General features: G+C 40.5%; 1 protein-coding gene across 2 annotated transcripts; it reads left to right on the top strand.

Moving 5' to 3' along the window:
- The first annotated feature begins 8,884 nt into the window (after positions 1-8,884).
- Positions 8,885-22,725, top strand: LOC307157324 (uncharacterized protein). Of its 2 annotated transcripts, XM_079869193.1 has the most exons (4): positions 8,903-8,942; positions 9,109-9,187; positions 11,420-11,595; positions 19,259-22,725. In XM_079869193.1, exons 3-4 carry the CDS (start codon positions 11,481-11,483, stop codon positions 21,937-21,939), a joined length of 2,796 nt encoding a protein of 931 aa, XP_079725319.1. In that variant the 5' UTR covers positions 8,903-8,942; positions 9,109-9,187; positions 11,420-11,480; the 3' UTR covers positions 21,940-22,725. The 2 variants fall into 2 exon arrangements, with proteins under 2 accessions (XP_079725320.1, XP_079725319.1); XM_079869194.1 differs by lacking the exon at positions 9,109-9,187 and having other exon boundaries at positions 8,885-8,942.
- Positions 22,726-26,372: the final 3,647 nt, after the last annotated feature.

Below are 26,372 nucleotides of genomic sequence, written 5' to 3'. Positions count from 1 at the left end.
GATCTCACAACTTGGATCAAATTTTCATACATCTTTATAAATAAACCACAGATTTGAGCTTTAAACAACTACATTCTCGCCTGAAAAACTCTTAAAACTACATTTCGTGACACAATAATAGTAGTATTGTATTTCAACTGTATATTAAAAAATGGCACCTCTTATGTTGTCATTCCCCTTGTAGCATGTGCAAGTGACGATACTCGGTCAACCAATCAACGTTCTGCAGTGAGTCTAGCTCCACCCTTTAGTACCGTACCACTGTGCTAGGTACCCCAATTGAAGGGTTCCGGAAAAGTGGTACGGTACAGTTCGACATTTTGGTACCATTCACAACTTTTGACAGTGGAAACGGAAATAATTGCGTACCGTACTAAACCGTACCGTACCGCTCAGTGGAACCGAGCCATAAGTAGCACCAAAACATTGCTGGGCTAGAAGTAAGAACCGCTTGCGTCAGGGGCTGAGGGCGGGGCTACCAGCAAGACAAACAGAAACTTGTGACCTACATTTTTAAAATAGCAGCTAATCGAGCTAATGGCAGCTCGATTGTGATCTCTGTCTATGCAAGTTACGGCGAGCTGCACGAATGCGTTGGATTCGCTGTGTTTGGATGCCGATGTAGGTTCGCAAAGCCATAAGCATCAAAAGTAACACAACGACCACCATTGATGATGGAAGGCTTGTTGGAGAAGCATCAGAGCGGTGCGGACTGATCGGAGTGTTTGGAGAGCATACGACTCCTTGTGCTTCTGGATCGCCCTCGCAGTGCTTTGATGTCATGCGCTGATCGGTCTGCGAGAAGCCGATGCATCTCGAACAAGCCTGATGTGTTTGTGTCACAGGTCGGGGATACGGTGGCACCACGCCGACCGACCTCCCCGTTAACCCCTTGGCAGTGCCCTTCCGAGGAGCTACCCCACAGACCAGAGACGACAGACAACAGAATAACAATTTAAAAGACTTTATTATTTGAATAATTCTAAAACTGGAGGCTGCTCTGAATGTAGACGGGGGGGGGGGGGGGTAAGTATCTGGACACCAAGGTCAAGTCCGTTGGTGGGCGAGTATGGCACTGGAGGGAAGACTCTCGAACACAGGGGCGCAGAACCTCACTCCTTGTGGCCGTTCTGTCTCTTGCAAAGGAGTGGGCACAGGAGACTCGATGGGGGTACTCTTTATCGTTGTTTTCCACCTCGCAGGATCGGGATTCGGCTAGCCAAGCGAGGCACCACTACAGGAGGTTCGGAACGGCGTCAATGTGGGTAAGTAGCTATATCCTCTATTCTTCGGCTTTTGTGTTTCAGGATCAATGCGCCGCCGGAACGGCCTCGGGCTCTAGACTCGGGTAGTACACCTCTTCGAAGGCTGCGTGGAGCCGCCACTCTGGCCTCGGGAGATCTGAATCGAACTCGGGTCACCGCTCCAGGTAGGCAGAGATCGTAGTTCGGGTAGTCAGGTCAAGCCGTCAATGGTGGTGCTTCAACGTAGGGGACTAGGCTCTTGGAGGTAGTGGCGCGAGACGGCGGCTTCAACGCATACAGCTTACGAGGAAGGACCTTCAGGCTGCTCGGTGTAACTTCAAGAGAGAGTACTCACAAGGGGCGTTCAGCTGGGATGGCTCAGCATAGAAGGCAGCACTTTAGACTGTGATGACTCCGCTTATCCATGCAACAGCATAAAGAGAGGAGACATTCAGAACGTTCCGTATAACTTCAAGAGAGAGTACTCACAATGGGCGTTCAGCTGTGGTGACTCAGCATAGAAGACAGCGCTGTAGACTGTGGTGGCTCAGCATATAGGCATCAATGCAACAGCATAAAGAGAGGAGACATTCTGAACGTTCAGTGTAACTTCAAGCGAGAGTACTCACAATGGGCGTTCAGCTGTGGTGGCTCAGCATAGAAGACAGCGCTTTAGACTGTGGTGGCTCAGCATAAAAGGCGGCGCTTTAGACTGTGGTGGCTCAGCATATAGGCATCAATGCAACAGCATAAGGAGAGGAGACATTCAGAACGTTCAGTGTAGCTTCAAGAGAGTGTACTCACAATGGGCGTTCAGCTGTGGTGGCTCAGCATAGAAGACAGCGCTTTAGACTGTGGTGGCTCAGCATATAGGCATCAATGCAACAGCATAAGGAGAGGAGACATTCAGAACGTTCAGTGTAGCTTCAAGAGAATGTACTCACAATGGGCGTTCAGCTGTGGTGGCTCAGCATAGAAGACAGCGCTTTAGACGGTGGCTCAGCATACAGGTATCAATGCAACAGCATGAAGAGAGAGGGAAGGGAAGGGGTGGTGTGGCGTGGTGGATAAGACACATGCCTTTGGTGTGAGAGACCCGGGTTCGAATCCACTGTGAGACACCAATGTGTCCCTGAGCAAGACACTTAACCCCTAGTTGCTCCAGAGGCGTGCGACCTCTGACATATATATAGCAATTGTAAGTCGCTTTGGATAAAAGCGTCAGCTAAATGAATAAATGTAAAATGTAAATGTAAGAGAGGAAACATTCAGAACGTTCAGTGTAACTTCAAGAGAGAGTACTCACAATGGGCGTTCAGCTGTGGTGACTCAGCATAGAAGGCAGCGCTTTGAACTGTGGCTCAGCATATAGATATCAATGCAACAGCATGAAGAGAGGAGACATTCAGAACGTTCAGTGTAACTTCAAGAGAGAGTACTCACAATGGGCGTTCAGCTGTGGTGACTCAGCATAGAAGGCAGCGCTTTGAACTGTGGCTCAGCATATAGATAATGCAACAGCATGAAGAGAGGAAACATTCAGAACGTTCAGTGTAACTTCAAAAGAGAGTACTCACAGTGGGCGTTCAGCTGTGGTGGCTCAGCATAGATGCTTGGATCCTCCGTCCATCGACACGTTGTTGTTGCACTTTTTCCCTCGTTGCAAACACTGTACTCCGCCCCACACGTGCAATCACCGCAATATCACTCTCATTAATCGTGCAAAGTTCAGCAGACACCGCAGTATCACTCCAATTCCCCAAAACTAGAACAATGCTCAAATCCAGCGAGATATTTCCAATGCCGGTCGATGGCGGACATCTAGTGAAACAACACAGCTTTATTCCAGATAACAGTCAAAGATGTTCCTCTACTGTCGCCTTGTTTCTCACAACACAAAGTGGAACACTTATCTTTCTAATGGTAGCTCCGATGTATGATCCTTCCCTCCTCAACTCCACGACTGATAATTTTAATCACCACATGCACGGATTCACTGGAAGAAGCTGGCCAGATGAACTGAGCACGTCCTCTCACACTGCACTTGTCGATTTCTCCCAAGAAAAGCTCACGCCACAAATTATCAACGTCACAGCTTACCTTTCCACACTCCTGTAAAACGCTGCTTTTATATCCTTCTCTCACATATCACTCGCGTCTTTGTTCTCTCCCACAGGTGCGGCCAATCTCTCATAATCAATAGCCGCTTTCCGACCGGAGGAACCTTTTCACAGTTCCTAGAACTATTGGCTAAAGTACCCGGATGTCGGCGTGTTCGCACCGCAGGAACTAGGAACGATTTTAGTTCTAGGAACTCCATTTGTAGGAACTAATTTAGGTCCTACTTCAGAGTAGGGTCTAAACCAGCACTATAGGAACTACCCGTGACGTTAGTGTACGCTGATTGACCGAACGCACGCGGAACACCAGCACCCGCCATTTTTAAAACAACTAGAATGTAAACACACAGATTATAGCCTATATATTTACTCCATAAACTAACTATACAAACATGGAAAACAGTGATAGATGGGTCTCTAAACCTTTATGCTGAAGAGAAAATCCAACGCAACTTTGAGGGGACCAAGCCAAACATGATTATGTTTATCTGCCCAGCTAGCAACACTAGACATCAACCACACGGCATAGGCTAAGGCACTCCGAACTGGCAATAGCTCAGGCTCTGAACTAGCACCCGGTTCATGCTGGTGGAAAAGGAGTATTAGTGATCCAGGGTTTGGCTTCATACTTTGACTGCTTTTGCATGTGCACAGGACAATGTTTATTGAATAGGTGGATAAAAATAGACAAGAATTTATTTATCATAAGATTCATTTGGATCATTAGTTAAGTAGACTTCATTCCAAGTCTGTATGTTTAATTCTTGTTTAAAGGCTTTTATGGCTGTTGCTGTTTTGAGTCGTTTTAGACTGTATGTTTCTTGTTTCTTTGTATTTTTATTTTGAAAAAAGTGTGGCAGTGTAGTAAAGACAGGGAGAAGATCATTTATATCTACACCACCTCCTTTTCTGTTAGATCTGTTCACATTAAATAGGTCTTATCCATCGAGTTTGGTGTCACATTCTCTGTTCTCATTGAGCCAAGTCTCTGATATGGCAATAATATGAAATTTAGAAAACTGAAAAGGCAGCAGAGCTATGAAGGAGCCATGGACGCTTACTTTCTTCCTCAGGGGTGTGTGCAGGGCGCTCACATTTGGTCATTGTCTCACCAGATACCCAGTTGTGCACATTGGGAATGTGATACAGGATTAAAATCCACTTCTCTTTTAACTTCTTCACACTACCCTGACATGTTGTGACACAAAACCAGATTTGGTTTGTGACCATTCTGATCCACTCAAACAACTCTTCATCGTTTTTTGATAGACTTCACAATGTGCCAGAGGTCATACTCATGCTGTATTGATTTATATTCCTAACGCATGACTTTCTGCACTGAAGGGTAGCAGTCGGTTGTCAAAACAGATTCGGTCACAATATAATCTCCTAACTTGGAAAGGCACTTCTCCAAACCATCCACATCAAGCCAATAACTGTTCCTCACCTCTGTCACTTTTACAGTTTCCTGTGCCACCATAAACGTTGACTTAATATCCAAATAATAGCATTATGACCTGGGCTGTCATATCTGCAGTCTCCTGACAACATTAGCGGCTCATCACATGAAGTGCTCAGTTGAGCCTCATTGTGTACTGTCCAGGCGTTGTTGACCTCTGGGATGACAGCCCTTCTGTATGTTGAACCACTATCACACACCTCCACTGACTTTTTGAGATGGTTGTCAGACCAATGGTGTCACACACCTCCATGAATGGACTGCACTCGTTTCCAGTGACAAATATAGCCGCAGGGACAGAAACATTGCATTCCATTATTCCTCAACTAATGGCTGAGAATGACACATATAATCATGGCCGTGGTTATCCTAATATCCAACATATTTCAATATTGTGACAATACCGTGAGAAAAGCTTCAGCAATTATCAAACATGAGAATTTGATACCATGGCAGGACAAGTCCCTAACCGGTTGTTAAGTCGAGACGTAACCACTCTCCGATAATACTGTTTCCGGGTCCAAAGGCCGGGTCCTCTCTACCTACCTACCGCTTTCGCTTGCTTTTTTACATGCTGCAGTGCTGTCCCAGGTTGTTTGAATAGATCAGAGCTGAAAAAAACAAGTGACATTCAACTGTCATTTTACCACTTTCTCTGCGACTTTCCACTCTCCTGTTTTTGGAAGTGCTTCTTTCTAAATTCAAGCTACAATATCATTCTGATTGGACTGTCCAAATGATGCCCCTAGTTGATCAATTGCTCCTGACCTTAATGAAGTTTAGATTTTATTGTGGCCACATAGACCTTGCAACAAGGTTTAATTATAGCACAGACACAGTAACCAACATCTTAATCACCATCATTAGTGCCCTGTTTGACATTTTGTATGTCGATTTGCTTGAGAACAACATCCCCTCCTCCACAGCCAAGAATCAAACATCGCTGCCAGACTGCTTCCAGCCCTTCCCTAACTATAGGATGGTGCTCGACTGCAGAGGTTGCCGTCTCTAACACAGAAAGGCTTGATACACAGTGTCATTTGTACAGCCAGTACAAAGGACGGACCATACTTAAGGCTTTAATCGGTGTTGCGCCTAACAGAGTTATTACCTGTGCCAGTGACCTGTATGGTAGGAGTGCCTCAGACAAGGCAATAACAGCTGACTTCTCCAACATTTACAACCAGGTGATATGGTTATGGCAGACAAGGGCTTCGCAAATGGGACATTTTGCCAGAGAGAGTTTCCCTGAACATCCCGTCTTTCCTTGTCAATAGACAGTTACTAGGATACATGTGGAGCGTTCAATTCAGCGACTGAAATTGTTTCACATTTTGGACCACATTCCATACCAGTTCAAACAAAATATCAACAAGATACTTAAAGTGTGTGTGTGTCTTACAAATTTACAAACACCCATTTTCCGTGAAATTGAATGAGTTAACTGTGTTGTACATACATGAATTTCTGCATATTTGCTTGCAGAAATCTGATTAAAAAGTCACAAAACAGGTTAATGGGTGTAATAAGTATGTCTGTCTATACAGTATGTACGTATATAAATAATTGTATATATTGTTTTATTTTTATGCTTCCATATTCTAATATACATTTAATTATCTGTTATAAGTTCTGTGTGAGTAGCATGAAGGGCCTACAAACTTGTATAATAAATAAATTACCTTGATTGTGTGAAATGCCAAATTTTTTATTAATTTACTTATTGTAGAGTTAACGAAAGTTAACACGAGCATTGTAATGCTTAAAGCAGATGTCTTAACAAATGTCAGTAGATTTTAGATTTAGATTAATAAAACAAGCTGTTCAGCCGTGAAAATACAAACCGGGAGACAAAACACAACGAGTGCAGCGCTGAAAAGGGGCGGGGCTACAAAAGGTCTATATGACACTTAAGAAGCTTTATAGCACATTTGTCAAATGGTGCTGTATAGAACCATATAGATGAGGCCCAGTGCCATTGAGATGTCCTCGCTGTCCTCTGTAATTAAATGGCCATCCAACATGATCACAATGTGGTCGTACTGCATGGGACGACACTTCCTGCAGCCTTTAAGTACCATCTTAGTTGTTGGGGTGTCAGGAGGGCTGGTCTGAGCATGTCCCTGGTGGATAGGGGATAATAGCATTAACCATCTTCATCATATTTATTTGAAAAGCAAACCTTAAAATTAGTTAAATTAACTTTAACTCCTGTTGTACAACTGCTCAAATACTTTTGGCCATTAACTGAAAATGATTGTAATTTTCTTTTTACTTTGATAGCATAGTGTGTGTAGACCAGCAAACAAAAACTAATGTTTGCATTAAAATCATTTGCATAACAAAATTAGCAATAAGTGTAGTGCTTTGATTAGATTGTGCTTCACACACTTTAGTCAACTGTTCATGGCTCACCTCAACTTCAAATAGAAATCATCTATTCAGCAGTGATGGTGTTGGTAGCAGATCTTGTACACAGGCTCTATGTAGACAATTTCTACACCAGTCCATCACTGTTCAGAGACGTCTATCAGAAGGCCATCTGGGCTGTTTTGGCCTTGTTTAGCTTCAAAACTGTGTTCATAGAAATATCACAACCAGTCATTTACAAAAAGCCATTTTCTTGATGTATTATTTCAATGTATTTCTTACTGGCACACGTTTTTTGCAACATTAAATCGTTCAAAGCAATAAAAAGGTCTTATTTGAAGTTTTTGCACGTGCTCAGTGCTTTTTGTATATCACAACTATTCAGTGTTTCTCATTTATAGTTTGTTAGATACAAATTTCATACACTAATGGAAGCTGCAATAATAATCCTTTCAATTATAATTTGACAAAGTGTTTTATTCATATCGTATACACATTGTGTAGGAAACTATGCTTCCTAGCCATGCTTATTTTTTCTTGCCAGTCTAGCATAAAATGCAAGGCATACGGTGCCATTCTCTTAAGTTTGGCTGGTGTTCAAAACATGTACTTTCCAAGAATTTCTTCTGTTTATTGCGGTTATGCAGCAGCCCAATAGCACAGCTTAACCCTGCGCACATTTTCGTTTTTTATTATAAAGTTTGTGTTTTCAGGTCCCCAAAACACAGTGTGAATGAGCGGCCGAAATGTTTCCTTTTTTGTTGAAAACAGTGTCATATGTATGTTGTGTAGTAAAGAGAATACAAGCATTTCTTTCTTGATGAGTTCTTAAAAAAGATTAATATGTTCTTAAAGAACAGAGTCCTGCTCTGATAAGAACAGATTCAGGCTCGAATTGATAAGGTAGTAATGACATTATCACCTGTCATTATTGCTTTGGGAGCTGATGTTACAAATATGGTAAGGGGCGTGACATTTCCGTTTAAGGTTTTTGGGCCAATAACAATGCACTGGATCACTGGCCTATCAGAGCACACCGTGCTTTTCAGAACGATGAGCTTTGTAAAAATCTACGTGTTTCAGGCGGTTTCAGGCACCCTTAAGGCGGGGGACAGAGGAGCTACAATAATGTACAGTATGTGTAAAATGCGTTTACTGCGTAAACACCAAATACACCAAATAATGTTCTTTTTAGAACCATCATATGACCCCTTTAATTCTTCATAGCATAACTTCAACACGGTGCTGGAGACATTCCTCAGAGATGTTGGTCCATATTGACATGATGGCATTACACAATTGCTGCAGATTTGTTGGCTGCACATCCATGAAGTGAATCTTTTGTAACATTATACATGGTAATTATAATAAATGTTTATTGAGCAGCAAATCAGCACATTAGAATGATTTCTGAAGGATCATGTGACACTGAAGACTGGATTGATGATGCTGAAAATTCAGCTTTGCCATCAGAGGAATAAATGCATTTTATAATATATTAAAATAGAAAACAGTTATTTTAAATTGTAAAAATATTTCACAAGATTACTGTTTTTGGTGTATTTTTGATAAAATAAATGCAGCATTGGTGAGCTGAAGATTAATACATTTATATTTATATAAGATATACGTTTTGTACATTTTGTATGTACATCGATTAATCTGTGATTTTTAGACTTTTATTTTGGTCTGGCGATGTGACGTCATTAGGAGGCGCCGCGACCATGCATCTGATACGACTGTAGTGAGGTTTGTATTTTTAAGCATTTAAGGTGTTTAAATCCGTACAAACAGTTCAATCGATCGTATAGTTTTTACAAGGAATGCAAAGTGAATTACTTATAATTTAATATAACATTGTGATGCTTTCATTTATGAAGTTGCGTCTCGTTTTATTCCCTAAATCGTGAATCAGTTTATAGTAAAAGCAATTTCGGCCACTGCCAAGCAGAGAAGCAGAAACGGAGCTTTTCAAAACTGAACGTGAACTAAAGGTGAGTTCCCTGTGCAGTGTTCACTACTCGGGATAGGGCCGATCCGTTGAAATGAACTGCATTGACAATAATCGCTCATTTGGCACACATTGCGACGCGGTCGCACAAATATACATGAATATTGTAATTTACTGTACTTTCAAATTTAAAATGCATATAGCACACACATACAAATCACATTATGTATCTAGAATATAATTAAAACTTACATGTTTAAACCAGTGGTGGTGTTTTAAAATGAGGAGTCCTCACATTTTTATACTGTAGCCTATATCAAATGTAAATTTACATCCACTACACTTAATTCTTCTGGGTAAATAAACATTACATAAAAAAGTGAAACCAAGAACAATTTGTTTATTTTTTTGCAATAATTATGTAATGTTCTACTATTTATTAAAACCAAGTAGGCCTATACACAACAAGTTAGTATTTTTACACATTTTAACATTTATTCTAAAATAAGTACTAAAGGCAGTAACAATTTAAACAATATACATTATTTGTGAACTAATGTTCATCTTTTCTTTTTATTAGCCCAGACAGTAACATAAGGGACTTTCGCATCGGAGGAACCTTTTCATAGTTTCTAGAACTATTGGCGAAAGTACCTGGATTTTGGCGTACAAATTTACCTTCTACTTCAGAGTAGGGTCTAAACCAGCACTATAGGAACTATCTGCGACGTTAGTGTTCGCTGATTGGCCGAACACACGTGAAACAGCAGCACCCGCCATTTTTAAAAAAGACTGTGTAAACACACAGATTATTGCCTATATATTTACTCCAGAAACTAACTCTACGAACATGGAAAACAGTGATAGATGGGCCTCTTAAAGGGACAGTTCACCCAAAAATGGGTGAAAATTTAGCCCATTATTTACTCAGCCTGAAGGCACCCTAGGTGTATATGACATTCTTCTTTCAGACGAATAGCCTACAATCAGAGTTATATTAAAAAATGTCCTGACTCTTCCAAGCTTCATAATGCAGTGAATGGCTGTAGGCTATGTCTTTGGTAGTCCATCAAAGCGCATCTATTCATTATTAAAGTGCTCCACGCATCTCAGTGGGTTAATAAAGGCCTTCTGATGTGAAGCGATGTATTTGTGTAAGAAAAATATCCATATTTAAAACTTTATTGACTAAAATACACATCAATTTACACCAAAAGAGTAACACTTGAACTTGACGCACAACGCAATGATGGGAATTGACGCCTCTCGTGGTTCAAACAAACAGGACTGGACAACTGCGTTCGTCATTACGTTGTGCGTCAAGTTCAAGGGTTTACTCTTTTGGCGGAAGTCAACTTGCATACGGCCGTCTGCCATCCAGAACAGTACAAACCTAAATGTTCGTCTGTGTGCAGCATATTTTTCTGAACCTGGGAGAGTAAAAGACCGGCTGTGCACAAAGGCTATATCTAAAAAGAAAAAAAGAAAAAAAAAGGGGATAATTCCAACTTTGCTAGGGCAATCTGGTGCTAGCATGCATTTGCATGAGATTTATGTGTACAAACATAGTATTCTCTATTCTCTGTTTATAACTTGTTGAAAAGATGACAAACTGATCGATCGGCTTCGGCTTGGTCATCTGCAATTTCAGAATCAGACTAGAGCTCGAACTTATATGGTAAAACTGATGACATGATTAACTGTCTTTATAATTGCTTTGGAAGCTGAATCTTGCGATTAGAGTAAGGGGCATAACATTTCCAACACACGCTTGAGGTGTTCGTCCAATCACAAATGCACTGGGTCAGCTGGCCAATCAGAGCACACTACGCAATTCGGAAGGAGGGGCTTTTTAGAATTCGGTGCGTTTTAGAAAGATTGGGCATAGAGGAGCTACAATAATGCACAGTATGTGAAATATGTGTTTTTTTGAACATTAAAACATGGTAACATATTCTATTACACTAAATACACAAAATAATGATCTTTGAAAATAGCATCATATGACCCCTTTAACAAACCAACTGCAAATGTTATCTATTAAATGTAATCTACACATCTTTAAATATCTAATGTTAAGCATAACTAAATATTAAGTGGCCTAAATTTACCTTATTTTATGAAATTGTAGGCTAGGCCTAGTTTTGAGTGTGGTTTTTTTTTTTTTTTTGTCTAATCAGTTAATTTAAGGACTACTGACTACTGAACTAGAGAGCTGATTGGGACGCTTGGTGTGTGTTTTTTTCTTTCTGTTAATTATTCTCATCTTAAACAGGAGAAACACAAAGAAAAACTCCTGGTGAAGCGACTGAGATCCACGTGACACTATTATAAAGATGGCGTTTATTAAAGTGGAGAGTGAAGACGTGCCGTTTATTAAAGAGGAGAGTGAAGACATGAAGATTGAAGAAGTATTCAGTGTGAAACAAGAAGATACTGAGGAACAAACAGGTTGGTTTCATTCTCAAAGCTGAACTCAGTCATTTGATCCTTATTAAAAGGTCCAGCTCTACAGAAATGAATTATAATTTTTTGAAGAATCATATGAGTGTTCTAATTAAAGGTGCAATAATTAGATTTTTCAAAAACGATGTTGAAAAGTTTTCGTACCGAGCACCACAACAAACATTTAGCCAATCAGCATTAGGGGGCGTATGATGGTGGAGGAGAGAGAACAAGCAAGGGGGAAATTTGAAGAAAGACTGTTGAAAGTGAGATGAGAGACAATACAAAAGAGAATATCTCAGAGGAATATCACTGAAAAATGAAGAGTTATAATCAGGCAAGAGCTCTAGGACCAGCATTTATATTAAAGCTTTATCCAATGTATAATTATATATTTATAAAATATAAAGCTTTCCAGCGCTAGAGAGACCTACATGTAAAGGGCTGAAAACGGGCGCTGAAGTTGCATTGTTTCTGCGGGTGATAAAGTGTTAGTGAATTTTGGAGACGGAGCAATGAAGAGAAGAGTGGGTTTGTTTGGGTTGATTTCAAATATCAACATTCGTCAACAACGATTTTGGGAGATTGCATGTTCCACCTTTAAAGCGGTTTTATTTGACACGGAGCAGGTCCCTCATGTGGACAGACATGCTGATCACATGACCAGAAAAATACTAATGCTGCCTTTAAAGAGATAGTTCACCCAAAAATGAAAATTAGCCCATGATTTACTCACCCTGAAGCCATCCTAGGTGTATATGACATTCTTCTTTCAGAAGAATACAATCGGAGTTATATTAAAAAATGTCCTGACTCTCCATACTTTATAATGGGAGTCAATGGGTATATTTTTTTGGAAGTCCATCAAAGCACATCCATCCATGATAAAAGTGCTGGAAACGACTCTGGGGGGTAAATAAAGGTCTTCTGTGAAGCGATGCGTTCGTGTAAGAAACATATCCATATTTAAAACTTTATTGACTAAAATAATTAGCTTCCGGCAGACGGCCGTATGCAAGTAGACCTACGCCAAAAGAGTAACCCTCGAATCGCTTCCCTTCAAAAGACCTTTATTAACCTGCCAGAGCCGTTTCGAGCACTTTATCACTTTTTACTAATTTTAAATATTAACATTAAACCCCAAATAAAAGCAGGAAATATTAAATCAAGCAATATTAAAAGTTATCAAACGGTTAGTTCCAGTCCTTGACTCTGATTGGTTTAATAGCTGTGTTTTATTCACGATAAAACACGGCTACTACTGCTTCACCCAACGATTCTATGTATCACTACACAACACCGCCAGCAACCACTCTTTTAGAAACTTAAACATATATTCTCATTGATATTGTTCATTGAAGCTTATAGAGTAAAGTATTGTGCAGGGTTCCCACGTGTCCTTGAAATCCTTGAAAGTTTGTGAAGCTGATTTTTTTTTTTCAATGCCCTGGAAAGTTTTTGAAAATAAACATTCATAGATACAGGTCCTTGGAAGTCTTATTTTGTGCAATAAGTTTTCTGGAAAAAATGCCATATTATTCCCTCCGGTCCGCTAATGTGTTATTTCGCCAACACTTCGTGGCCTATGCATACTAGCTTGCTTGATTTACCTCAGTCACGCGCATTTATGCATTACGTTAAGTGTTTCCCACGTGAGGTGCTTTGTGTTGTACGTTGCCATGACTTCATGCGCGCACAAAACTACTACGATGGTACCTCAATGTTTCACAGACACACCGTGAAACATTGCAAAAATAGGCTGAAACGTGATGCCTGGAAAATACAAGTTTCAAGATATTTGGAATGTTTTATAATGTATTTGATCTGCACTATATTGTGATATGTTTTCAGTGCTTACACCGAACCCAAATTTGTTCAGTCAGTAGCCCTATTCGGACGGTAATTGTTTCTCGTGGGGTCGTTAGGTATTTTCATAATTTACAGGTGTTGGTCTTTATTGCCGTCCGAATCCAGAATGTCAGTGTTTTTCTCCCAGCACCGGCGTAATTGTTTTTGGAAAAACAACAAGGTCGTGTGGTGATTTAATTGCCGTCCGAATCCACATCTCTGAGTTTACAAGAAGAGATCACTTCAAAATTCACAGTTTAAATCCATTTTGATCTCTGCCGATCACCATACGTACGATAACTGTTGCGCTTAACTGTAATTTTAAAGATGTACTTTTTTATTACTGAAATGCTGGAAAGTATTTACAAGAAATATTTCATTACCCTCTCCACCTCAGCGAACAAAAAAAGGAAAAAAAGCACGTAAACATTTGAAATGGGCCGTTATTGTGACAGCAATATATATGATCCAATTTTAAAATATGTAGGATATTATGCACAACATTAAAAATACAAACCATGCATCTTCATTTTTATCTCATGTAAATAGTGTTGGTGTTGGTGGACTTACAAAACTCGCTCCTCCACCGTCAATAAATCGTCATCTGAATGCATGAGTTTTATCACTGAGGTGCCATGCATGGTGCAAATTTATTTTTACAGACATCCACATGAGAAACAATTAACATCCGAATAGGACTTGTACATTGTGTTCAATAAACATAAAACATTTGTGATAATCTGTTGCCCAAATATTTTATGTAATGTAATGTTGAATTGCTTTGCTTGTTAAGATATAATGTAAACCCATGAGGCAAGAAAAACTTAAAAGCATATTCATATATCTTAAAGGTGCATTGTGTAATATTTAGAAGGATCTGTTGACAGAAATGAAATATCATATACATAGCTATATGGTGTATAAAGACCTTACATAAAGTTATGTTTTTATTACTTTAGAATGAGCCATTTCTATCTACATACATCGCGGGTCCCCTTACATTGAAATACCCATTTTGTGCCGACATGTTTCTACAGGAGCCCTAAACAGACAAACTCGTTTCGTCACTGTTGTTGTTCGTGCAAAGAAGCTAGCTAAAGTCAGCGAATAAAACACTGACACAATGATGAACAAGTAACAATGATATTCGTAATAACATATAATTTTAATGAATAATAAAGTAAACAATATTTTCCTGTCATCCACCGTAACTTCTGTTGGTTCTGTTGGCTCACCACTAGATGCCGCTAAAAATGACACAGTGCACCTTTAAAACTTCTGGTTACATGAGCCTAAGCTCTTTTCAATAAAATCCATGCAAAAGTTAATATACCGAATATTCTTCAGTTTTATGCAAAATAGAAATATGACAAATAGAATATCAGATCTCAAAAAAAAAAAGAAGCCTTTTTGCACATTTTTTGACACATGAAAACTGTAACAATGTATCTTACAAGGTAACATGATGTAACCTTGCTCTCACTTGAAATGTGTCCCTACATTAAGTCCTTGAATTTGAGGGTATTGGACCTGGAAAGTCCTCGAAAGCTTCTTGAATTTGAAGTTAACCAAGGTGTGGGAACCCTGATTGTGAAAGATCGAGTAACCAAATATACCTGCATTTACAGTAGATATAACATTTTCCTTCAGGTCAGTCCTATATTCGTTATAAAAATCCGTTTGAATGTCCACTGCTATATCTTGTCCTTTTAACAGTTAAGTGGTTTTCCATGGCCTTACACGCGTAAGTCATTTGTCAGTTGCGTCTTGCTTCTCCGTGTTCACAAGAAGTTAGTCCTTTCAATATAAAAGTCCTCTCTACTGACTGACTCGCTCATAAAGACAGTCTTTGTCGCTATCTAATGGCGAAATAATGTAACTTCTGCTGCTGTTTACGGTCAGGGACTATTTTTTCCAGGGGAAGGAAGGCTTTTAGTGATTTCATGAAAGTTGCACAGTGCACTAATACATATTTTTGGCTTTAATATTTGTATTGTGTGGTTACCGTTTTATATAAGCAATAAGGTAAAACTTCCACCAAGAAAAAACGTTCCTAGCAGGCGTATGGTGCTGCTGACTTCAGTAACCCAGATGAGCCTGCGGTATCTGTTTTGAGGGGTTGTTATCTGGGAATAACATACCGCTGGATGGTGCGATTGACCAATCAGAATCAAGTATTCCACAGAGCCGTGTATTAAATCATGAATAAGTCACGGCTAAAGGGGTTTCTAACAACGGCCTTCAGCTGTGACTTATGCACAATACAGCACCATGTATGGTCTAAAATTGCCCGTTTTGCTACAGGACAGCAACTGCAAGTAAATATTTTTACATCTTGCACATAGAGGGCCCTTATGGGTATCATAGGCGTCACATGACTAAATGTGTAATCGTTTTCAAATGCCTCACTCATACTACTTTACTATTTACCTTACTCATACTATTTACTATACTCATATTACTTTTTCGCAGGAGAAAACCGCAGTCTCAATGTGGACGGACGGTGTTTTCAAGTGTATTCGGATTAGTGTGGATGTAGTAGTTGTAAATGTAGCATCAGAAGTTGATCTAGGATGTGTTTCTTCTCCTAAACTCCATGTGGCAGCAAACGTATGGGATATTCTTCTCATTAAATGGGACCTAGAATTATTGTTTTTTTCATTTTACCTTTCCTTTAGTGCATAATATATTTGTTTGTGCATGTAAATCAGTGATTGAAATATCACTGATTTTACTGACTCTCATTCATCAAAATAAACTAATGTTAAAGTCATTTCATTCTTTTAGTGGCTTTAAATGTTATATTTTCAACAGCCAAATTCCCTGAACACGTCCTCCAACCCAAAGATAAGTTGACAGGAACATAAATGATTACTTTACCTCTGGAGTCTTTCATTGATTTGTCACATGACAGACAAAATGAACGATTCGTTAATGACCCATCATTAATGTAAACAATCTGCATTTACAAAGTTCAAAGTCCACCCCAAAGGGAGTTAAACTCTAACAGAGAACACCTTTCTGAAATGTCTTGTTTGAAGTCCAGCCATTACTTCAGCGGCATAGCTACGTCACCATGTGACTATAAAATAGGCTATAAAGGAAAAATGTATCTAGGCCTAATAAACGTAGCAATTTCTAATCTTTCATTTTGCCATTAATCTTTTGTTTTTCCATTTTTTTCCCCATACACTAACCTGAGTGTAAAAGTATATGTTTCTCTATGTGCTGCCATCTACTGGAGGTACCAGGTCACAACACACTTTAGAGTTAGTTAAATACCGTGGAGTAGCATAGCGATAATGAAAAGGATGACTCCGGTGTACGATGGTGCGGTGCTTCTCGTCTGGTGTGTGACCACCTTAACAGTGTGAATCTTTTCAATTTGAAATAAGTTAAATTTAGCTATAAGCAGTTCTACAAAAGGCAGCAACGTTGTTATTCAGTTTGAGGCAGCCTAATGTTGATTCAATTCAGTTTAATCCCAGTGTTGATGTTGCAAGATGAGATTCATCTGTAAAGCAGATCTACAGAAAATGATAACGCCATCATCCAGCCTAATTCGGTTCGACTTTTGTTCTCATCCGATGATGTCAGTCAGTGTGGTCATATTAATAAATTACTGAAAGTTAAGTGTCTTTCAGACCCCTACTATGCAAGCCAGTGTTGTGTTTAGTTCAGATCAATAACATGATTCAATATTCAGGGCTTATAGTAAATCAGGATTAGGCATTAGTTTAAATAGGAGATTCAAGTAGCTGTTATAAACGTGCCTTGAAAAACTACTGGTGTGCATCTTGAGACAAAACAATGCCACAGATATATTTTAAGATATGCCAGTGTAAGTTGCTTTTAGTTAAAACAGCTCAAACATGCATTTTAATCGGGGACTAAGCTTAAGCCTTGTCTGTGAAATTTGGGGGTAATCGACTTAAACTTGATTAAACAAAACATGACAAGGTTGACTAAATATGATTAAAAAAAAAATAGAAAGTACATTTGATTTAGGAGGCAAAGTCGTCCCTTTCAAGGACGATGTTGATTCAGGTGAGAGAGAATTTACTAGCAATCTTAGGCATTGTCCTGTACCAGTGGTTGATTAGCCCTACAATCTTTGAGGATCTGGGGAAAACGGAAGGCTCCGACCCAGTGAGGTTGTGCTCTACCAGAAAGGAGGCATTCATCTAATTTGCTTTTACGATGACACTACTGCTTTTCAGCTAGTCAATCAAGACTCAACTCGAGTCTCTCTACAACTTGAGTCAAAACCTCCAGTAATTCCTCATGAGCAGGGTAGAGGAATAGCATTTCCTTGAATTTCCCTGGCTTGCCACATCTAACTCAGAGCCAGAAATACCCAACACCGGGCCTTCGTTCAGATCAGAAGAAACTGCTTGGGGGCTTCTGGGTTGGCTGGTGAGAACTGAGAAAAAGCAGAGCATATGACGATCGCCAACTCCATTTGTGACCCCCATAATCTGATCTACCACAAATCATGGGGAACACGAACCTGGCCTTTCTCTTCAGAGAAAATAGCAAAGCAGGAGCGACAGAACACTCTCACAGAGAGACGCTTACAATGCATGTAGCCAACCCACTTGAGTGCTGACTGTGCATGCTCCGTGAAACAAACCACACAAAAGTTATGTGAATCACCAGCCGTAATATAGAGCGGACTTGGAGACACATACTTACTGAATTTTTGCTTACCATCTTTCCAACCTGAATTTTTTTCTTGCCATCTTTCCAACCTTTTTTTCTTTTGACAAACGATCAATAAACAAGACAGACGATTTCGCATATAGTGCTATCCTAGAAACGAAGATGATGATATTCAATGCAGGCTCCATTTTATAGTCATCTGACAGACCATTTCACGCCATATCATTATCGGCAGCCAACATAATTGGCATGATTTCACATCTGCTTCCGAGACTGTTTATGCAGAAACTTCCCCATAGCGTCAATGGTCAGCACAGTGTAGCTGGTTCCCTTTTGAGGGAACTCAACACTAAATTGCACACAGACGAATCCCAAGAGTGCTCTTCACAAAGTGCACATGAGCATTTAAAAGCAGCCGTTTGTCCACTTGATCATTCACGTTCCACTCATGTACAGCTCACCGGAATTACAGCATTCGCTCAAATTCCGCTCTGACAATAAATTTCTCTTTATTATGCATCTTTGTTTTCTTGAAAAAATGTCAATTACAGTGGGCCTATGGATAAGTCATGATATTGTGGCTTTAAAGCAATATTTTTAAAAGTAGTAGGATATAAATAAACATGATGTGACTTGACTGGATAATGTCTAATTGCAGAGCTCATGCAAATATATATCCACAACACTGATCAAATGATTTCTTTACTGCTGTTTTCTCACCTTGAAAATTCTCACTTATTTTTGTTATTGAGAGGAAAGAATGCAGCGCATATTTACATATTCGTCTAAACGGCACTCTCATCAGTCTGGATGTCGGGATGTTTGTTACCAGTATAGCGCTGCAACGGTATTTCAAACTTTGCTGTTAGTATAGCACAAAATGAATCTTTGCAAACTCAGTTTCTCCACACTCCCTTTCAATTTCTTCTCCTCCTTCATTCTTAACTTTGATGTTTGTACTGTGCATTTAGGCTATGTATAAATTTCGCAACTTCAATAAAACAATATTTGAGAGTATCTTCAGAAAGGCGCTCTCTACTCTGCAGGAAATATTTCTGCTTCACTCACTCTGATACATGTTGGTGGTTTTGATGTTTTACATGTCTAAATGGTTTTGATGTATTTTTTTATTTACTTTTTTTTTTTTTTTTTGCCTTAGACCGTATGGCGCTGAAAGAGGAGAGTGAAGAACTGAATGAAATGGAAAAGAAAGATCAGAGGCCTTTCTCCTGCCAACAGTGTGGGAAAAGTTTCAAACGAAAAAGTAATCTTAATTACCACATGAAAGTTCACACTGGAGAGAGCCCTTTCACTTGCCAACAGTGTGGAATAAGTTTCACTCAAATAGGAAGCCTTAACAGGCACATGAGAATTCACTCCGGGGAGAAACCTTATTCATGCCCTCAGTGCGGACAGAGTTTCTATCAACATGGAAACCTTAAAATCCACATGAGAATTCACACTGGAGAAAAACCGTACACATGCCCTCAGTGTGGAAAGAGATTTGATCAACATGGAAACTTTAAAGTCCACATGAGAATTCACACTGGAGAGAGCCCTTTTACCTGCCAACAGTGTGGAAAAAGGTTCAACAGAAAAGGAAACCTTAATTATCACATGAGAATTCACACGGGAGAGAAGCCTTCCATATCACATCAGAGTGGAAAGAGTATCAATCAAGATGGAAACCATAATGTCGACATGAAAATTAATGTGGGAGAGAGTCCTTTTACCTGCAAACATTGTGGAATAGGTTTCAGTCAAAAAGGAATCCTTAACAGGCACATGAGAATTCATACCGGAGAAACATCTTTTTCATGCCCTCAGTGTGGAAAGATATTTGATCATCGTGGAAACCTTAATGTCCACATGAGAACTCATACTGGAGAGAAGCCTTTTACCTGTAAACAGTGTGGAAAAAGTTTCAACCGAAAAGGAAACCTCAATTACCACATGAGAATTCACTCCGGAGAGAAACCTTTCACATGCTCTCAATGTGGAAAGAGTTTCTACCAACATGGAAACCTTAAAAGCCACATGAAAATGCACACTAAAGAGAAGCCTTACACATCCCCTCAGTGTGGAAAGAGATTTGATCAACATGGAAACCTTAAAGTCCACATGAGAAATCACACCAGAAAAAGGCCTTTCACCTGCCAACAGTGTGGGAAAAGTTTCAACCGAAAAGGAAACCTTAATTACCACATGAAAGTTCACACTGGAGAGAGCCCTTTCACCTGCCAACAGTGTGGAAAAAGTTTCACTCAAATAGGAAGCCTTAACAGGCACATTAAACTTCACACTGGAGAGAAGCCTTACAAATGCCCTCAGTGTGGAAAGAGTTTCTATCAACATGTAAACCTTAAGGTCCACATGAGACTTCACACTGGAGAGAAGCCTTACAAATGCTCTCAGTGTGGAATGAGTTTCTATCAACGTGGAAACCTGAAAGTCCACATGAGAATTCACACTGGAGAAAAGCCTTATACCTGTGAACAGTGTGGAAAAAGTTTCAACCGAAAAGGAAACCTTAATTACCACATGAGAATTCACAAGGGAGAGAAGCCTTCCATATCACATCAGAGTGGAAAGAGTTTCAATCAAGATGGAAACCATAAAGTCCACACGAAAATTCAAGTTCACACTAAAGAGAGCCCTTTCACCTGCCAACAGTGTGGAAAAAGTTTCACTCAAAAAGGAATCCTTAACAGGCACATGAGAATTCACTCCGGAGAGAAACCTTATTTATGCCCTCAGTGTGGAAAGAGTTTCTATCAACATGGAAACCTTGAAGTCCACATGAAAATTCACACTGGAGAGAAGCCTTACACATGCCAACAGTGTGGAAAAAGTTTCAACCGAAAAGCAAACCTTAATTACCACATGAAAATTCACACTGGAGAGAAGCCTTACACATGCCAACAGTGTGGAATAAGTTTCACTCAAATAGGAAGCCTTAACAGGCACATGAAAATTCACACTGGGGAGAAGACTTATAAATGCCCTCAGTGTGGAAAGAGATTTGATCAACATGGAAACCTTAAAGTCCACATGAGAAATCACACCGGAAAAAGGCCATTCACCTGCCAACAGTGTGGGAAAAGTTTCAACCGAAAAGGAAACCTTAATTACCACATGAAAGTTCACACTGGAGAGAGCCCTTTCACCTGCCAACAGTGTGGAAAAAGTTTCACTCAATTAGGAAGCCTTAACAGGCACATTAAACTTCACACTGGAGAGAAGCCTTACAAATGCCCTCGGTGTGGAAAGAGTTTCTATCAACATGTAAACCTTAAGGTCCACATGAGACTTCACACTGGAGAGAAGCCTTACAAATGCTCTCAGTGTGGAAAGAGTTTCTATCAACATGGAAACCTTAAAGTCCACTTGAGAACTCACACGGGAGAGAAGCCTTATACCTGTGAACAGTGTGGAAAAAGTTTCAACCGAAAAGGAAACCTTAATTACCACATGAAAGTTCACACCAGAGAGAGCCCTTTCACCTGCCAACAGTGTGGAAAAAGTTTCACTCAAAAAGGAATCCTTAACAGGCACATGAGAATTCACTCCGGAGAGAAACCTTATTCATGCCCTCAGTGTGGAAAGAGTTTCGATCAACATGGAAACCTTAAAGTCCACATGAGAATTCACACTGGAGAGAAGCCTTACAAATGCCCTCAGTGTGGAAAGAGATTCGATCAACATGGAAACTTTAAGGTTCACATGAGAATTCACAGTGGAGAGAGCCCTTTTACCTGCCAACAGTGTGGAAAGAGTTTCAACCGAAAAGGAAACCTTAAATACCACATGAAAATTCACACTAGAAACAAAGAGTTTTGATCAACATGCAAGCCTTGGAAGTTTACATGAGAATTCACACTGGAGAGAAGCATTTTACCTGCCAACATTGTTGAAGAACTGGTGGAAGTTTCAATTGGAAAGGAGTTCTTAACCCCTTTAGGTTCAAAGATCGCAGATGTCCCCAGATTTGTTGTTGTTTAACATTCACCTCACATTAAAACATCAGACTCTTAAAACATCAGGCCTATCATTAGAAAGATTAAAGACTTTAGATATTTGAAAAATATTATGAAAAAACTGTTGCAGTGACATTAATTTCTTAATTTCTGTCAGGAGTTCAGAATTTTTTCTGTAAAAACAAAAACTATCTGTAATTTTTTATACTTTGAATAGAATAATTCAGTTATTTCATATTCATTTAAGTCTGCTCTGGTGTATTTGTGTTAACCTAGCTTCAATGAACAGCGTCCGTTAGGGCTCTTAGTACAAAAGTGCGCAAATTTGGAGAAATACTGATTTTTCATATGCTTGGAAAATATTTTGTCATAGAGAATACCATTTCTATTCATTTCACTCTGAGTTTTGCAATCTGAAGAGCTATAACAGCATACACAGCGCTGTCTCTCCTGTTCCTGGTTTGCATCAGATATGATCTCAGTGCTCTCTCATTTGTTGTAAAGCTGTCAATCATCTTACATGACTATATTCCAGCCCTTCTGCATGACGCTGTCATGTACACTTCCTCCTTTTCAGCTCCATGAACAAACCCAAAGAAACCTTTCTACACATGAAACAAGAAGCTAATAAACATACGATTATGATGGTATATGGTTTGTGTGTGATTTTGACACATATGAATAAAGAATGTTTACATTATACATGCTTAGGTGTAGCTATTAGCTCCATATAAAATGGCAAATATAACATTTTAACAACATATGACTAAAATACGCATTAGATCGTGATTGGAGGTTTATACAAACACTCGATGGTGGTTTAAAGTGAGTTTTGAGTAAAAGTGTAATATTACCCAGGTAGCACAGATATGTCTGCAAAATGTCTGTTAAAGATCATTTCATCTGGAAAGCATTGCTGTTTACTAACATCTGATAGACATCTTTAAGATGTCAGTTTTACATAAACATCTTAAATAAAATTTCTAAGCGTCTATTTGACATCTGACAGGATACATCCTATAAATGAATTGCAGATGAGCAAAAACAAAAAATACGTCTTCCAGATGTAAACGCACCTCAAATAGACATCTCCGTGATGTATGTTATCAGGGTAATATTTTAAATTGTTACATAGCTGTAATGCATCTGTCACACCAGGAGCTATATCTATTTTATGATATATTTATTATCATAATTCACATAAAGTCCCAAGAATACTTTTTTTGTTTGTTTTCTAGATAGATAATAGGTGGATTAATGTATAGTGGGATGAAAAGTGGTGTTGAATAATGATATAGAAAGAATAATGAAGACCGTCTCATTCTCAGCAGAGGTGTGAAAGGTTTGTTGAGTGAAAACAATAGAGGAATTAAGCAGTTCTCGCCAGACATTAGACAATCTACTGCAAATGGCCCTTTAAACAATATGCTTCATAAATTGCATAGTTTTAGAGATATCCTCAGATTTGAAATGAAGCATGACCACACTTGTGGTTTCACTTTAATTGTGGTTATAAGTTATACTACATTATACTACATATTATTTGTATACATATTTGTTTGAAATCATATGGATATTTCTTCACTTCAATGATAATACAACAAGGCCAGACAATTGTACTGACAGGCTGTACAAAATCTGCCCTGTCTTGAATCACCTTGTGTCCAAATTTCACGAAATGTATCAGCCCAAGTCAAACATTTGCATAGATGAGGGGATGTTTCAGTGGCGTGGGCGCCTAGTTTTCAGGGTGTGCAATCCCCAGAAACCCATCAAATATAGAATAAAATCCTACATCTTGTGCGATTCTGATTCAGGGTACTGTTTGAACATGAAGCCCTATTGTCGGGAAAGCACTACCCTGGGAGACACAGTTGTCTCTCTTCTTGATCGCCTAGTAGATCATGGCTACAGATTGTTTAAGGACAACTTATACAACTCTGTACGACTGTGTGAGCGCCTACTTGATATAAAAAAAAACACTTCTGTGGTACAATTAGGAAAAACAGGTGAACCGCCGGTCATTCGAGATGTCAGAAATGCTGACCTTAGGATTGAGGAAACAATCATGCGTCACAACGAAAATGTGATGGTCTTGGCATGGAAAGACAAACAAACAGTGAAAATGGTTACAACATTCCATCAGAACAACATGGAAAGTGTTGAGGTATGGCAGAAAGGTCATCAAGAAAAAGTTGCAAAGCAAAAACCAGCATGCATTGTGGAATACAATCATGAAATGAATGTTGTTGACAAACTAGACCAAAACTTTGTGTAATACCCTTTTATCAGGAAGTCACACAAGTGGACGAAGAAATTTGTCATGTGTCTATTTCATATCAGTTTGTTCAACTCTTTTGTCATTTTCAAAGCAAAAAACCCACAGGGTAATTGTAACACTCTTCTCTCATTCATCCAGAGTGTTATAAAATCATGGACCAGCTCAAGAGTATGCTGATGGGTGGGGAGGAAAGTGTTGACCCTCCAACTGAAAACACTCCAAGAGCCCCATACAAAACTGACCTAACAAACAGGCTGAAAGTCAGTTTTGGTGTTCATGAACTAGTTCCAATCCTGCCCACTCCCAAAAAGCAACACCCAACCAGAGGATGCAGAGTCTGTGTACGTAAGGGGTTGCAGAAGGATACCTCGTTCTACTGCAAAAGTTGTGGCGTCCCCTTACATCATGGGAAATGTTACTCTGTGTACCACTCAAAAGCAAATTACAGTGGCTAAATTTGATTTATTTTACATGTATGTATAATTTTAATTTCTTTTGGAAGGCTTTATATATGTGTCACGATGTGGTTTTGTGTCCTGTCATGTTTAGTGGTTCCCTGTCTGTTTATTAGTCATCCCAGGTGTTTTCCATTAACCACGCCCCCTTGTTATCCTGTCTAGCTCGTTTACCCCTGTATTTAAGCCCTGTGTTTCAGCCCTGTCTTTGTGAGTTCTTGTTTGACTGTTATTGTATGTTGGCTGTTTTGTTCCTGTGTTCTGTTTCCCAAGTCTGAGTTTTGTCTAGTTTTGGATTTATTTATTAAAGTTTGCTGCACATGGATCCTACTTTCTCCTATCATTCAACCCCAACGTAACAGAAGAACTCACCACTTAATGGATCCAGCAGCAGCTTTGGGGAGTCTCCAGCCAAGATGGTGGCCACGTCTGATTCTGGTTCCCAGGATGGCCGCCACCATGTTGTCTGAGAGTCTCCAGCCAGGAAGGCGGCCACGCCTGATTCTGGTTCCAAGGATGGCCGCCGCCACACTTCCTGAGCCTCTGTCTGTTCCTGAGACCGCATCTGTTCCTGAGTCTGAGTCTGAGCCTGTTCCTGAACCTGAGCTTCTTCACGTCACGTCTGCTGATCCAGAGACCGTTCACGTCGCTTCTGCTGATCCAGAGACCGTTCACGTCGCTTCTGCTGATCCAGAGACCGTTCACGTCGCTTCTGCTGATCCAGAGACTGTTCACGTCGCTTCTGCTGATCCAGAGACTGTTCACGTCGCTTCTGCTGATCCAGAGACTGTTCACGTCGCTTCTGCTGATCCAGAGACGGTTCACGTCGCTTCTGCTGATCCAGAGACGGTTCACGTCGCTTCTGCTGATCCAGAGACGGTTCACGTCGCTTCTGCTGATCCAGAGACGGTTCACGTCGCTTCTGCTGATCTAGAGACTGTTCACGTCACTTCTGCCGATCCAGAGCTTCACGCCAGTCCAGCCGAGCCTGCACTTCACGCCAGCTCAGAGCCCTCTTCGCCGCTGGTCCTGCCCAGCTCAGAGCCCTCTTCGCCGCTGGTCCTGTCCAGTCCTGACCTGCCCCCGTCGCAGACCTCGTCCAGCCCTGACCTGCCTTCACCGCCTGTCTCATCCAGCCCTGACACGCCTTCGCCACCGGACTCCTCCTACCCGGCGCCTAAGTCCGTTAACCTCCCCAAGAAAATTTGGGGGGGGGGCAATAAGCCTTCACCGCCGTGGCCACCCGAAGGGTCCTCTCCGCCGTGGCCACCCGAATGGTGCTCACCGCCATGGCCTCCCGAAGGGTCGTCTCCGCCCTGGCCGCCTGAAGGGCCGCCTGCACTGCCTGGTCCGCCCTGGCCGCCTGCACTGCCTGGTCCGCCCTGGCCGCCTGCACTGCCTGCTCCGCCCTGGTCGCCTGCTCCGCCCTGGTCGCCTGCACTGCCTGCTCCGCCCTGGTCGCCTGCTCCGCCCTGGCCGCCTGCACTGCCTGCTCCACCCTGGTCGCCTGCTCCGCCCTGGTCGCCTGCACAGCCTGATCTGCCCTGGTCGCCTGCACAG

The sequence above is a fragment of the Squalius cephalus genome (assembly GCF_949319135.1).
Source record: "Squalius cephalus genome assembly, chromosome: 4".
NCBI lineage: Eukaryota > Metazoa > Chordata > Actinopteri > Cypriniformes > Leuciscidae > Squalius > Squalius cephalus.
The sequence above is the reverse complement of the archived record's forward strand: the minus strand, read 5'-3'. Positions and strand labels throughout refer to the sequence as shown.